Source organism: Fukomys damarensis, unplaced genomic scaffold, assembly GCF_012274545.1.
Source record: "Fukomys damarensis isolate Sample0158 unplaced genomic scaffold, DMR_v1.0_HiC HiC_scaffold_37, whole genome shotgun sequence".
NCBI classification, from domain to species: domain Eukaryota; kingdom Metazoa; phylum Chordata; class Mammalia; order Rodentia; family Bathyergidae; genus Fukomys; species Fukomys damarensis.
Window position 1 is genome coordinate 67,389,774 of NW_022900949.1, and position 14,216 is coordinate 67,403,989.

The 14,216-nt window shown below is 42.1% G+C and overlaps 1 protein-coding gene across 1 annotated transcript in view; it reads left to right on the forward strand.

Annotated features, from left to right (window-relative positions):
• The first annotated feature begins 209 nt into the window (after nt 1–209).
• Mindy4b (MINDY family member 4B) overlaps nt 210–14,216 on the forward strand; it is a 31,774-nt gene continuing 17,767 nt past the window's right edge. The window contains exons 1-6 of the mRNA XM_033759684.1: nt 210–316; nt 551–578; nt 2,616–2,783; nt 10,082–10,201; nt 10,882–10,973; nt 13,419–13,584. Coding sequence (XP_033615575.1) covers nt 210–316; nt 551–578; nt 2,616–2,783; nt 10,082–10,201; nt 10,882–10,973; nt 13,419–13,584 — 681 coding nt within the window. The remainder of the gene's footprint in view (nt 317–550; nt 579–2,615; nt 2,784–10,081; nt 10,202–10,881; nt 10,974–13,418; nt 13,585–14,216) is intronic.

The following is a 14,216-nucleotide window of genomic DNA, read 5'->3' on the forward strand; positions in this document are numbered from 1 at the left end:
CCTGCAATAAAAGTTTAATCACAATTTGATATCAGGGGCTTAGAATGAACCCAGAGCAGCAACTGTGTGGCCAGATCACTGTGCTGGTCGGAAGCAGGGGTCAGACCTTCATCAGCTCTCCTCAGACCCTCTCACCTCTCCACAGACGGACTTTACGCTCCTACCTTCGGGATTTCCTTCTTCCTGTTCCTTGCATTACCTGAAAGGATATGGAGGTCTCCAGCCAGGAGCAAAGCCCTCAAGAGTTTGACTTAGATGAAATAACTAGGAAAATTTTATTTCTTGACAAATGGAGGGGAATCTTTAGTTATCACGGGTAAGATGTTCTCATTTTCTCATTTCTCCAGAAGCTGAGCCATTTTAGGTGCTTAAGAAATCAACTTCTATGCTTGCTACATGAGAAGTTTCCATTATATGTTTACATCTAAAATGTTCTCCCTATAACTATTTGTCGCCAGAGACTCTCTTAGCAAGATTGGGTTTAGGAAGGTGTGTGCATATGAGACTTGAATGGAGTAATTTACTTGATGTTTTCTTTTTTCATTTATAGGTTAGGAACCAATAATACAACTCCTGAGGTAATTACTTCCTCCAAGCCAGTGTGTTTTCTTCTCATTGGTTCTTCAATCACATTAGCAGCATAATCTGCGTTTGTTCAATGCACATAATGTCACTCAGGCCCTGCATTTAACGCATGAAAACACAAAACTAGAAAGCTGGTGTACGTTTTTTTATGCTTTCTTTCTTCTTAAATGTATCTTCCTACTTTTAGGAGCTACTTTTCATCATTAAAAGCACCATGTGGTTATTGTTTTAGAAGAAAAATGATATTAGAATCCAAAGTTTCTACACCCATGAAATAATGCTAGATTCTGACAACTGATCACTTCAGTATCCCTGAAAAAAGTAGTTTGAAAAATAGTTATCTTTATTTGGCTTCTTAAAATTGTTTTCCTTCACCATTTTCAAAGAAGGGAAAGATGATTTTAAATTCCAGTTTTTAAAAGGTATTTGAAAATAGGAAAATGGACCCATATTGAGGATATACTCCTAAGTGAAATAAATAAGTCACACATGTGTAAATAATCAATAGTTTCTCTGGTGTGAAAAACTATAATAGTACATAAGATCCTAATGAGATAATTGACAATGTGAAATAGGAAGAAAAGGGCCAAAGGTGTAGGGAAAGTGGGAAGGGTAGGGGAAAGGTAATAAGGGAAAAGGAAAAAAATGAGAAAATGAAAAAATGGAAATAAAGTGTTTGTAAATGGGGAGGGAAGGAGTGGGTGAAGGGAGGGCAGGGACAAGGGGGAAAAATGAGAACCAAGACCTGTCATGTAGAGGTACAAGATCCAATAACGAATGTAACCGTACTACATACCTAAAATGTACCAATAAACTAAAATAAATAAAAGGTATTTGAAAATCATTTGTATAATCTAAGATGAAAGATGTTTGTAGCTCATGTAACCTTTCAGGTTATGAGGTAAGGGGACTTTGTATTTCAGTCTCTGATCCAACATAGTACAAAATATTAAGATGTTTTTCTTGGTACTAGTCTATATGATCAAGAAATTGAATTATTAATATTTTAACTATAATGTTAAAGCAATTTGCTTCAAGTAGCCTGTGGTCAAAAACCTTATTTGTGCTAAAAACCCTCTTAACCATACTGTAAATTAGAATCAGGGAGATAATGCTTCTATTTTAGTCCTGGAAATATTAAATGGAGATAGCTACTATTGGAAGGATAAAACATTCAAAAGATAAAACAATCTTTGCAAGGAAAAAGTAAATAAATGTCAGGTTAAGCTTTGTACAAGCTAGGGGAAGCCCATTGGCACAAATGTAAAGATTTTCCATTTGACTTAGAAAATGCATCTTATCCCATCAGTCGTCTGTAACTTGGATGCTGTGTTTCTGAGATAAGACAGCAACTTTGCCTCTAGAAACACAGAAAGACTAAGAATGCAGTGTCCTTCACGTTCCAGCTACCAGGAGGGACGTTTGTTTCATGACATTAGTATAGAAGCTAAGTAAACCGGAAGAAGAGTTGATACTAACTTATACTGAAATGCCATAAGAGAATCAGTTAAGAGAAGTAAAAGTAGATTGTTTTATAAAAGGTGGGGGTAGATTATTTAGAGAAGAGAATTATTAAATCACTTATGAGGATATAGGAATCTGAAAGAATTAAAAATTGGTAACTGGATTAATTTATTGACTGGTTTATAATGTAATGAAAAATACCTTTTATAGACTGGAAGGAATCATTCCACATTCATAAAATGTCTTCTCAAAACAAGAGACGGTGACATTTACATTCTGCCCTAAACATAATTTCAAGTCAAGGTCTTGATAGCATTAATTATGTTTCCATAGTTACATTTCACCTCTCCAAGTCTCATAAAATTTACAGAAACCCTTTTGACACAGATAGTGGAACATTTTCACCTCTTTTATTGCTATTTATCACAATTTTCAGACATCTTTAAAAGTGAGACATTTTATGAACAGTGGTATTTCAGAGAAAGAGAAAGAAAAGATTTAAAACAAGGTCATCACCAGCTCTGTTTGTTTTGTGGGTTTGTTTTGGGGGGTTGCATTTTATTAAGAGTCACAAAGAAAATCAGGTATCAGCAAATGAAACTGAAGACAGAACAGGAAGACCTCAACCAAAAGGACAAGGACATCTGCCATCCAGTAGGCCTTGTTCTATTCCCAAACCCTCCATCATCTCTTCAAAGTTGGGCGGCTCTCCTATCTCCCTAGCAATGGCCATGGTAAGTACAGCTTGTCCATTAAACATGAAACGAAACATAATCTTCCTAACACAACAAGTCTGGGGAATCTTATCTGCTGTCATGTGAGAGTTTTATTTGAGATAAGACTACAGAAGGCTGTTATTGGTAAAAGGAGTATATAATTAAAATGACTTATTTATGGTATTTTTCAAGGACAATACTGATGGTAGCCTTTTCCTCCCACACTCTGAGAGGCTCTTTCTACTCACTTTCTCAATGTGACAGTTCAGTTTGAAGGTGGAAAGGAGTTACATTCAAATAGATCACTATATAAGGCAGAATAAGACAGTCCCTCAAAGTGGCAGACCATGGAGTGCTGCTAATGCATAGAACACTGTAGATGTTTAAGAAAGGTTCCTCCTTGTGTGTGGGCAGAAGGGAGCAGAGTAGGGGAACTCACCAGGCCCAGTCTTGGGTAAGGAGCTGGTTTCAGGTAGGAAACATTTTCTGGGGCTGCCAATTAATGCATAGGTTTTAAAAGAATCTTGATATTTGAGGATCTAAGCAGCCATAGAAGCTACTGGTCTCAGGGACCCTTATGTAAGTCAAGACTTGAGCAGGGTGAAGATAGGGTTTCTGGTAGGGACCCAGCCAGAAGGCAAAGCTGAAGACATCTCATTGGGTCAGATGGACCAACGCTCGAGGCAACACTTCAGAAGATGTCCAAAGAAGCAGTTGTCGTGTTGAAAAAAGATATAATTGGAAAATGGGGAAGCGAGGAAGGGGTCAGACCAGGGCAAAAGTAATTGCGAGGGTGAGAGATCTCTCCAACTGGGTTGCCCTCTATCATAATGAAACTCAGAGCTTCTTAAGATAACTGGCCCACTTCCGCCTCTTCCCTTGAACTTCTTTACCACACACTGGAACAGGGGTGGCGAACCTATGGCACACCTACTGCAGTGGGATGTTTGTATCAACTGAAAGATCTAAAAGGTTCGCCATCCTGCTCTAGAACCTCAGGTAGAGTCCTTTCCTTGGAGACTGAAGAACAAGAATCAGAAGAGGTTATCATACACCTGCGGTGTTTGCAGAAACAGCCCAGGAGCAGTTGAGGCATCTGGATAAAGACCAGCAGCATTTGCCCTGCGGCCAGGCCGTCATGCGCATAAAGCTGCAGAGCTTGTGCACTGCACCCAAGGTCTCAGCTGAGAGGAATTACTGGGGGCTGAAAGGTCCTATGGAGAAAACACACAAAGTATTAATACAAAGTCTCCATTTGCTTTTTGAGCATGAAGCCTAAATAACTCTGATTGCGGTATTTCCAACTCTTAATTTAACCTTTCCATAAGCTCCCAGACCAGATGTGGCACTACAGCCCTCCAAAGTATTTTGTTGTTGTTGTTGTTGTATATATCCCTACAGTCTTCACAAAACAACTCTCCCCACTGTCATGTTTGCAGTGTTGATGTACTTGGAGGCTTTGTTTGCTCTTTCTCATTGTCAAAAATCTATCTGCTTTAATCGACTTTCCTTCTCTCTTTGGCTCAAATACCTGATGTCACAGGAATACAGGCAGGTGGCAGAGCTCTCGTAAGATGCCGTGCTTTGCTTGTTGGCCTTGATGCCCTAAAATAGTGCTTTAACTTTTGTCTCATATACCTTATTAGCTGCTCTCCTTTCACACATGAAGACGAGTAATATGCAATCCTGTTGGCGCTTCTGGGTCTAAGTGATGATGCTGCCTTCATTACTAGAGTTACAATAACTACATGTTGAGCATCTCTAATCCCCAAATCCAAAATGCTACAAAATTCAAACCTTTTTGAGCATCAGTATGGCAAGTAGAAAGTTTCACACCTGACCTCGTGTGCACTAAACATAGGCACAGGAAAAATATTATATAAAATTATCTAGGACTGTGGGTATAAGGCATCTAATATATGAAAAAGAAGTGAATTTTATGTTTAGACTTGGACCACATCCCCAGGATATCTTATTATGTATATATAGATACTATATTCCAAAGTCTGAAAAATGCCAAATCTGAAATGGTTCTGATCCTAAGCATTTGAAGTGAGCAATACTCAACTTGTATATGCATTTTGCTTGACAATATTTTTCTTTTAATGAAAAATGTGTTATAAGATGCATTCTTGAATTCAGAAACAAATTTCTATGGAAAGTGTCATTTTAAAATGTATACATGTCCGGAAAATACCTTTTATGTAAAAGAGAGACAAAACTCTGATTTCATATTGGTATTTGCCCGTAGATAAAGAAATGGATTCCAGAAGGTTTCACAGGACACAATGGGGTCAGGATGGGGAAGGCCCTGGGGAAACATGGATGTGAAGGAGTCTTTTTGCAGCATACATGTTTGTTCTGGATTTTAAACATCTATTTTTTAAAAACACACACATTTTTAAAATAGAAAAAGCACTCTCAGATGTTTACCAAGCCTTTCTCTATATTAGGGAGGCAGGAGAGTCTGGGTCTGAATACTCCCACTTATCAGCAAACATGAGCAGCTGCAGTGGGAGGCCTCCTCTGTGACCCTTCCGAGGTAATGCTGGCCCTTGGGCAAAGGCTGGGGAATAAAAGCTTCAGAACACTGCAGCCTGCAAGCAAGCTGATGACATGCTAAGGAAGTCCTTGAAGCAGAGAATAATTGATTTTTCTTATTTAAAACCAAATTTGTATTTATTCCCATTATGTGGGCCAGAAAATAGGGTGTCCTCTAAATGGCAGTAGCATTAATTAAACACACCCTGGGATTTCGCCATGATGAGCCCTGGGATCCTGAAAATGTTAGTTCCAGGGAGGCAGCTGGGAGGCTTGACCGATTCTAGTGGACACTGCAGCAGTGTGATTACCTGGCAGATTATTAGAGCTATTGAATCCTAATGCTTATTGGAGAATGCCTTTGATATGGATCTGCTGGTCTCTTTTTCCCCTCACTTTGGAGTTGGGCTGCATGGGGTTTCTTGACATTGGCTCCCACTGTCTCTTTGCTGGGAATCTGCTCAGAACTTGAAGGTTGGGTAAAACAACCTCCACATCTGTGCTTTCCTCACTTCTTTGCTTCTCACTTTTTGTTTCTTTCAGGTACAGGAGCTTTCTTCTTCTCAACTTGATGCCTTACAGCATGTGTGGGACGGTCAGCTGGGAGACTGGAATAGATGCAGCACCAGCAGGCCTGCCCATGGCTTTCCTTGGTTCCCCATCCTTTTCAAACCCCAGGCCCTTCTCCCAGACTCAGCCTGGAATGCATTCTTTTAGCCTCTTATTAGCAACCAGTCAACACAACCCCAGTGCAGCAGCAGCATCACCCAGCAGTATAGGAAGAATGTAATGCCAGAGACAAAGACTTTTTGGGGAAACCCAAGTGAATGAAGCTCTAAAAGAGGGATAACAGGCAGGGATGCTTTTTGGGGAGGAGGAAGCAGAGCCTGGTGCCCCCAGAATAAGGTCTAGCCTATAGGTGGATCTCAATAGTTGTCTGTTATTGTCGTTTGTTTGTTTGTTTTTGTGCTACTGGGCATCAAATCCAGAACCTCATGCATGGTAAGCAAGTGTCTACATGCACTTAGCTACAACCCCAGTCCCTCCAAAAGTATAAACTAATTAATTCATTGCCTCTGGACATGTCCCTAGGAGCATTTCAGGAACTGGAAGGGGGTGTCTTCTCTGCCATTTCTACCCTGGCTTCTGCTCTGGAGGCTGAGTTGTATGGTCTCCCTCAACAAGAACCTTCCTCTTCCACCTTCCTGTTGAGCAGTGGGGAATCCTGAAAAGGAGACTGGCTGGAGAACAGTCTTCTCCCCAGGATGCTTTCCTTTCTGGGTCCTTTAGATCTAGACTTCATTATGACTCCCACTGTTGCCAGGCTGGGACACTGCATTAACCTTGGTGGTGCCTCCTTTTCAGCCCCTCTCTCTGTAAATAGTCCTCTACTAAATGTTCCTCCAGTTGACTATCCTGACCTGACAGTGTCATCTGTTTCCTGGCTGGTCCACGTTGAAAGGCTTGCATTTGGGTTGTACATTGCTATTTACTGCATATGAGACCTTAGGCATGCCATTTAACTGCTTTGTGACTCATGCCTTTTAACTGTAACATGAAAGGGTAACTTTTTTTCTAATTCAACAAATACTTATTGTGCACCTTCTATTTGCCAGGTATTACACTAGCTGCTGGTGAACATGATAGAACCAAGTCTATCATGCTCTTAGGTGGTTCAGGATATAAATTTCTTAGGACTCAGTAATTCTAAAATCTCTGATTCCATGATAGCCCGGTGATTTATAAACCAAAATACATTCAAAGAGGATTATTCTTCCTCAAATTAGGGGTGAGGGAGGGAGAAGACTAGGCTGGGGCAAATGGTCACAGGGAAACTGTAAGCCCAGAGATAGAGGACAAGGCAGTCAGGTTAAGATAATTAAACCTGTTGGGAAGAGTGATTCAGGACCTGTCTTTGAAAGTTTATGTATGGGCATATGTGTGCATGATGATAATTATCATTATCATGATCATCAAAACAACCCAATGGAAGTAGGTGCCAGGAGAGACAGAGAGAGGCGTGTATTACAAATACTAGAAAACTAGCAAAGTGCAAAGAAAGAAATGGTAGACTGTGCTTGATTGTGTTAAGTAATAATAATCATTACACTAATTTTTTAAAGACCAGTTACTATTTGTGGCTAGTTCCCAGGCAACTCAACAGCACACATCTATCATTAAATATGTGTTAGCTAATTTTTTTCATTTGTACCGGGGATCAAACTTAGGACCTTGCACTTACAAGGCAGGTGGCAGCACCACTGAGCTAAATCCCTGGCCAGCTAATCTTATTACAAATTATGTTTTATATGACACGACACGAAATGTCAGCTAGGTGAGATGGGTCATCTTTGTCACTCTGGCCAGGGGGGTGGTCTACAGAGAGGCCTGTGACCCTTGTGAGGCTCCCACAGGTGCAACTGGAAGGCGAAGCTGCCTGGCAGAGGCAACAGCTCCTGTCTGGCTACAGAACCAGGAGTCCAGTGTGACTCGCAGACATTTTTACTTAGGATTTGAACCCTAAGACTTCTCAGTCTCAATAGCCTTAATCTTTCACATTTACACATGGCCTTTCCTCCCTTCTTTCTGCTGGGCTCTCATCCTTTCCCCCTGTGTTGGGACCTCATGTCATACAGCACATGATATTCTCATGTAGATAGGCTGTGTCTTTACAGAGATAATTACACTACATTTACTCAGCACGTGTTACTCCCAAAGCCCCTTTCCATACTCTTCTTTCAATAATAGCTACGATATAGACCAAAAAGGGTTACCACCATGCCTGAATAAATACATAAGAAAGGTCCAACAATTTGTCCAGGTTCTAGTGATCAATGAGGAATGAGCTGGCCTCTTGGGTCAGGCCACAGATACATTCCACTCTCAGCTCCACCGTGCTTGCTGCCCCTTGGCTACGCACTCAGCTCCAGTCACACTAAACTACAGGCTCCCCCTCCAGGCCCCCTGAACACTGATGTGTTTATGAACATGTGCAGAGCTTCTTCTCTGTCCAGGCCCTTCTCATCTGTCCTCTGTCTTCACTGGCCTCTCTGTCCTGCCACTGTTTTGAGCAATAGGTGGTGATGTGATCCGTCTCAGAGCATGTGCCCCTGCTGGCAGTGGGTGCTTTTAAGGATGTGGCTTTAAGTAACAGATCACAGATCATTGTGTCACCCAGGGAGGAAGTTATGTCTTTCTCTACTGTGGCAGGCCAGGGAGCAAGACTCAGTAAGGATCAGTGCGCAGTCACATCCCTTTAATACTTCTTACTTTGCCGGGCTGTCCATATAATGCAATAGTATTCATCAGTAAAAAGATATGAAATGTTAATATAGGCTACCAAAGCTTGAAAATATTACATCAAGTGAAAGAAGCCAGGTCAAAATGTCACATATGCCGGGCGTGGTGGCGCACGCCTGTAATCCCAGCACTCGGGAGGCTGAGGCAGGAGGATTGCTGTGAGTTTGAGACCAGCCTGGGCTACATCGTGATTTACAGGTTGGTCTCAACTATACAGTGAGACCCTGTCTCAAAAAACCAAAAAAAAAAAAAAAAAAAAAAAAACTTCTTACTTTCCTTTCCCTGTTTAAATCATAAATAGGGGAGGGCCTAGTCAGAACTGTCATGGACAACAATAGTCTCAAGGTATAATTTGTAACATTGTTTAGTTTTTATTGTATATTTAAAATCACGCATGGAAGTGATTTTGATCTTCATTTGTGGAAGTACTATAAAGTATTCCTTTTAAATTACAAAAAGTAGTCCAACCTAATGAAGAATATCAAGTAGTGAATGACACACAAAAATGATAAAAAGAATAATAAAGATGACAACTATAGGACTAAAGCAGGGGCGTGTTGGGAGAAGAGGTGCAAACCCCAGCTGTTTCTACAAGCTGTGTGACATAAGAGAAATAAACACTTTATCTCCTCTGGGTTCGATTCCCTTATCTGAACAAAAGGAAGACAGCAGTAGTGCCTATTTCATAGAATTAAGTCAATGTAATGCCTAGTGCATAGGAAACGTTCAATAAATGCTGGAAGCCGTTTACCAGTCTAGTTTAAATGCTGCCTCTTCCTCAAAGACCTCAGAGTAAATCAACCTGAAGTTCTCTCTCCTCCCACTTTTTCGTGCTTTTATTATATTGTGGAACTTCACACATTCTGTCCTGTATAGTTTCAGGGTGTTAACAGATCTGTACTTCACGCAGGGCCTAGCACATGCTAAATGATTGCCAAGTCTTCAATTATAAATGGACTCCATTTTTCTTCATGACTGTGTTATAAAGACTTGTTCCTATTTTTCTTGGAGGTTCTAAAAAATCCTCTCAGATCTCAGCATGCTGCAGAGTGTTCAGGAAAACTTCAGAGATCCTGGGGCAAGAATACTTGTTGAATGTCACTGAACTCAGTATTGCAGTTGGGCTAGACACATGAGATCCTGTCACTTTTTTTCTTGATCAAGAGAAAGAAGCCAAATAATTGAGGTTATGGAATCATAGCTAGGAAGACAAGTGGCATAGGAAGAGAGCATCAGCACATGGTGGACCACAGGGCAGATGGTCAGCAGTGGAAGGTGGGACTCGGGACAAAAATCAGACACAGTGGTCTGAGGTGAACATGATGTGGATATTTTGCCCAGGACTTTGTACAGTTAAAACTGGGGACTACAATAATATATAATTTTGAATATAAAAGGGAGCAAAGCCTTCCTCTATGATCCTGAATCTAGGAAGGATTATCTTTGGTTGAATCAGGTGTTTCCCTTCTTTTCAGAAGCTTCGACAAACCCTCTTTGGAAATACTACCCACGTCTTCAGCTACGACTGGAAAAAGGCGCATTTCAAGTTTCATGATCCTTTCTCTGACCTAGCTTTCACTTTGGCAGTGGAAAAGGTAAAGCCAGTTCACAATTTTTAAAAATTCCTGATGTCATCTTCTTTTTCTGTGCCTCCTTCTCATCTACATCCACATAACTACATCTTTTCATTATAAAATGTGTGTAGAAATACATGTATAAGTTACAAATCAATTTTAAATGAAAAAAGACAATTATGGCACATTGTCTGGGTTATAACAAATTTCTCCTTGTTCTCCCGACTTATTTACAAATTCTGCTTTTCCTGCATCTTCTTTCCAACTCTTAAGCGTCCCTGAAGATTCAGAAGGCAAAAGGAAATCTATAAACTTATTTCTGGCTTGTTTGCAATATCAATAATTCACATCATCAGTCACCCTTACATTCTAAGGGCTAGCTAACTAATTCCTTATCTCCTACAAGTCAGAAAGTCTGCAGCAGGGGCATAGTAATGAAAGAATGGCGTAGAACATAAATCCCCAAGCACTGGTCTGTAGACTTCACAAAGAGGCTCGCATTCCACATTTGAACCTGGCAGTGGTGTGTAGCCACAGCCGCCAGCCCTGGGGGATGGAAGGAGAACTCCTGCAGAGGAGAGTAGGTGATATCCATCTTCAAGAGCTCTCTTTGGCCACACTGTCCCCAGCGGCTCTAGAACAGCTGTCGATCCTAGCCCGCAGCCTTCATGCTTAGCTCTGCGTCCTCTCCTCGGTTTCAGGGCGGTTCCCGGAGCGTTCAGATGGCTGTACAAGGATTCGTCATCAAATATTTGTTATTTACCAGGAAGAGCAAAGACTGTAACTTTCAAAGGTGAGAAGTGCTTAAAAGCGTGGGCTCTTCCTCAAGAACCGCTTGCTAAATAATCACAACTGATAATTTCAGGTTGTGTCAGGAAGGAGATCTGCCTCCTAAGACAGAAAGAGCTTTTCCCCTTCAAGGGGCTGCACTGTGTCGCTGCTGAGGGCTCTCCTGGGGTCACTCTGAATGCTCAGCTTCAGGAATAAGGCTGACAGGTCTTATGCTCTACAGCAGACCAAAATTAATCAGCAGGTCTCAGGTGGGCTCACTTGTCCCTATCTGATCAGAGCTTTAACCTCATAATTATAAGGGAGAGCAAAAGGAGTGAAAAGAAACCCCAAGAACAAGGATCTTTCCTCCTATTTAACCAGGCCAAGGGACAATGTCTGATAGTTGCTTTATTTTTAAAAAATCAGTTGACACTTATTCAAATTTACCTTATTATTACATATTAACAACCTCTATCCTGAGCAGAACCCTGTGCTAGGTATTAGAGGAAATATAAATACATCTGCCCTCGGGCAAGATGTTATCACCTAAAATATGAACAAAATGTATAATATATTCCAAGATCATAAATTGCCAGGTTCAGTGGAAGCAGTAGGACTTCTTTATGCCAGTGATGTATTAAGGAAGTGCTCTCAGGAGAAACCAGTGAGAGAGTGAGTGTTTTAGTCACTTTTCCATCCTGGGCCAAAATACCCAACATCCATGACTTAAAAGAGGAGAGGTGTATTTGGCTCACAGGTTCCAGTGGATTCAGTCCAAAGTCGGCTGGCTCCAAAGCACAAACAGCATAGAGGAGAGGCCTGGCAGAGCACAGCTGCTCTTCCTGAGGCAGCCAGGAAGTAGCAGGAGCAGGGAGGAGCCTGGGACAAGAACACTCCCTTCCGGTCACATACCCAGTGACTCACTTCCAACCCAGGCCCTACTTCCTAACAGTAAATTATTTATTGAACTAGTTGATAAATAAATAAATAAATAAATCTAGTCACCTTACAAACAGATGAGACCTTTGGGGGACATTTAGATCTAATTTATAGCAGTGAGGGAAGCAAGACAGGGAAGAAGAAACAGCTAAGGAAGGAAGTGGTTTCAGTGATGTCAGCCTGATCCCAGGTGGAGCTGGAGAGAGAAACTGCAAGGCACAGGCCGCCCTGCCTTAGAGAAGGGAGCAGCCTTCGGTACCTCCCAGGCCAGCCAGTTGTTGGCAATGGGCCATCCAATAGAGAAGGGAGCATAGCTCCTAGTCACTTCTGGGCAAGGAAAGTGGCTCCAATCCTCTGAAGAGTGTTAAAAGTGATTAGCAGTGGGCCCCCAAGCAGGCAGGGGACATGTCCACCATCTGAGTAAAAGGGATCCTAAGCAATTCAGAAGGAACAGACAGGCACATGCATTCGCTACCTCAATGCACAGCACTTAACACAGCATCTGGCCTGTGGCAAATATGAATAAATAAACTGTTGTCCAAGCAAGCAGTGCTCAGCCTTGCTGAGCCTTCTCACCATTCAACCCCTCTCCTCCCTCTACAGTTACCCTCAGAGCCCTCTGTCTCAGTCTCAGCACCATGGAGCAGGAATGATAGCGCTTACTGCTGAGTTCATTCACAACCTCTATCATATATTTCTTTATAAAGACCACAGCTGCCAAGGTTAAATATTTAGAAACAAATCAGAGTGAGGGTCTACCATGTAAAGGCTGGCTCGTTTCCCAGGTAGGTTGGAGAGACTCAGAGCACTGAGCACAGAGTAGTAGCTCTGATGCAGGACCCAGAAGGTCTGAGCTCAAGTCACTGCTTTCTCACTTTAAAGATGAACGACCAAGGGTAAAACTACTTCACCTCTCTGGGTCTTACTTTCCTCACCTTTAAAATGTAAGTAATAACAGTATTACCTTGGAGGATTCTTGTGGCAGTTAAGTGAGGTGATACAGTGAATACTTTGTAGTGAGTGCTGGGTGAGTGGGTGTGAGTATTACCCGAAGTAGACCTTATGTGACGTGTAGGCTGTGACTAGGTGACAAGGACAGGTATGAACAGTAGGGGCACAAGTGCATGAGAAAAGACATGGAGAGAATGCTCTGGGATCGTTCTGGGAAGAAGGTTTGAAAGATGGACATCTGAGAGATTAAACTGCTGGGATAATTTGGGGTTGAGCTTGGAAAGGGCATGCTAGTGCGAGACAGAGCAGGGGCTGGAGTGTATTTTGGAGGCCAGTGTCAGCACTAGCTGGTGTGAGATGGCACAGGGTGGGACTGGCCGAGACTGCTGAGACAAAGTATTCCCTGTCACGAGGAAGTTGCAGTCACAGCAAAGGGTCCTCTGAAGACACTCTCACATTGCAAGTGATGAAGGAACCAAATAGACACCCACTGCGTTCAGAAGTAAACACAAAATTAGAGGCCCCAACGCCCGGCTGTGCATTCCACTGGTTTCCTTCCCTGTCTCCTGCGTTGCAGTTTATGTGAGCTGAGCAAATCTGAGCAGGAGCGAGCCCTGGCTTTGGCACTGGCTGGCATTCTATGGACCGCCGGAGCAGCTCAGAAGGCCACCATCTGCCTTGTCACTGAGGACACTTACGTGGCCTCCACTTCTGATTACTCCAGGGATGATTTCACGGAACAGGTACGTGCACTCCTGCCCACCCTGCAGGGGGCGAGCAAATGAAGCCTGGTTCTATAGGTGGAAGTGGAGGTGGAGCCACATCAGTGCTCCTGGAAGTAGCTGCGATGTGGCCAGAGAGCTCTGCCTCGGTTCAGGCGAGGACCGAGGGCTGTCACTTATCCATATAGCCAAAACAGGGGGTCCCGATGCAACTTTCTCCTCCCAGAATTCACCATGATTAAGAACAACTTATATGTAAAATTGTCATATACTTCATTCCCACATCAACTGTCTTAAAGACAACCAAACTACGTGGTTTTTCTATAAAATGGAATACTACTCAGCCATAAAGAATGAGAAATTAGAGTCATTCATAGGAAAATGGATGCATATTGAGGATATACTCCTAAGTGAAATAAATAAGTCACATGTGTAAATCCCAAATAGTTTCTCTGGTGTGAAAAACTATAATAGGGACATGAGATCCTAATGAGATAAGTGACAATGTGAAATAGGAAGAATAGGGCTAAAGGTGTAGGGAAAGTGGGAAGGGTGGGGGAAAGGGAATAAGGGAAAAGAAAAAACATGAGAAAATGAAAAAAATGGAAATAAAGTGTTTGTAAATGGGAAGGGGAGGAGGGGAAAGGGAGGGC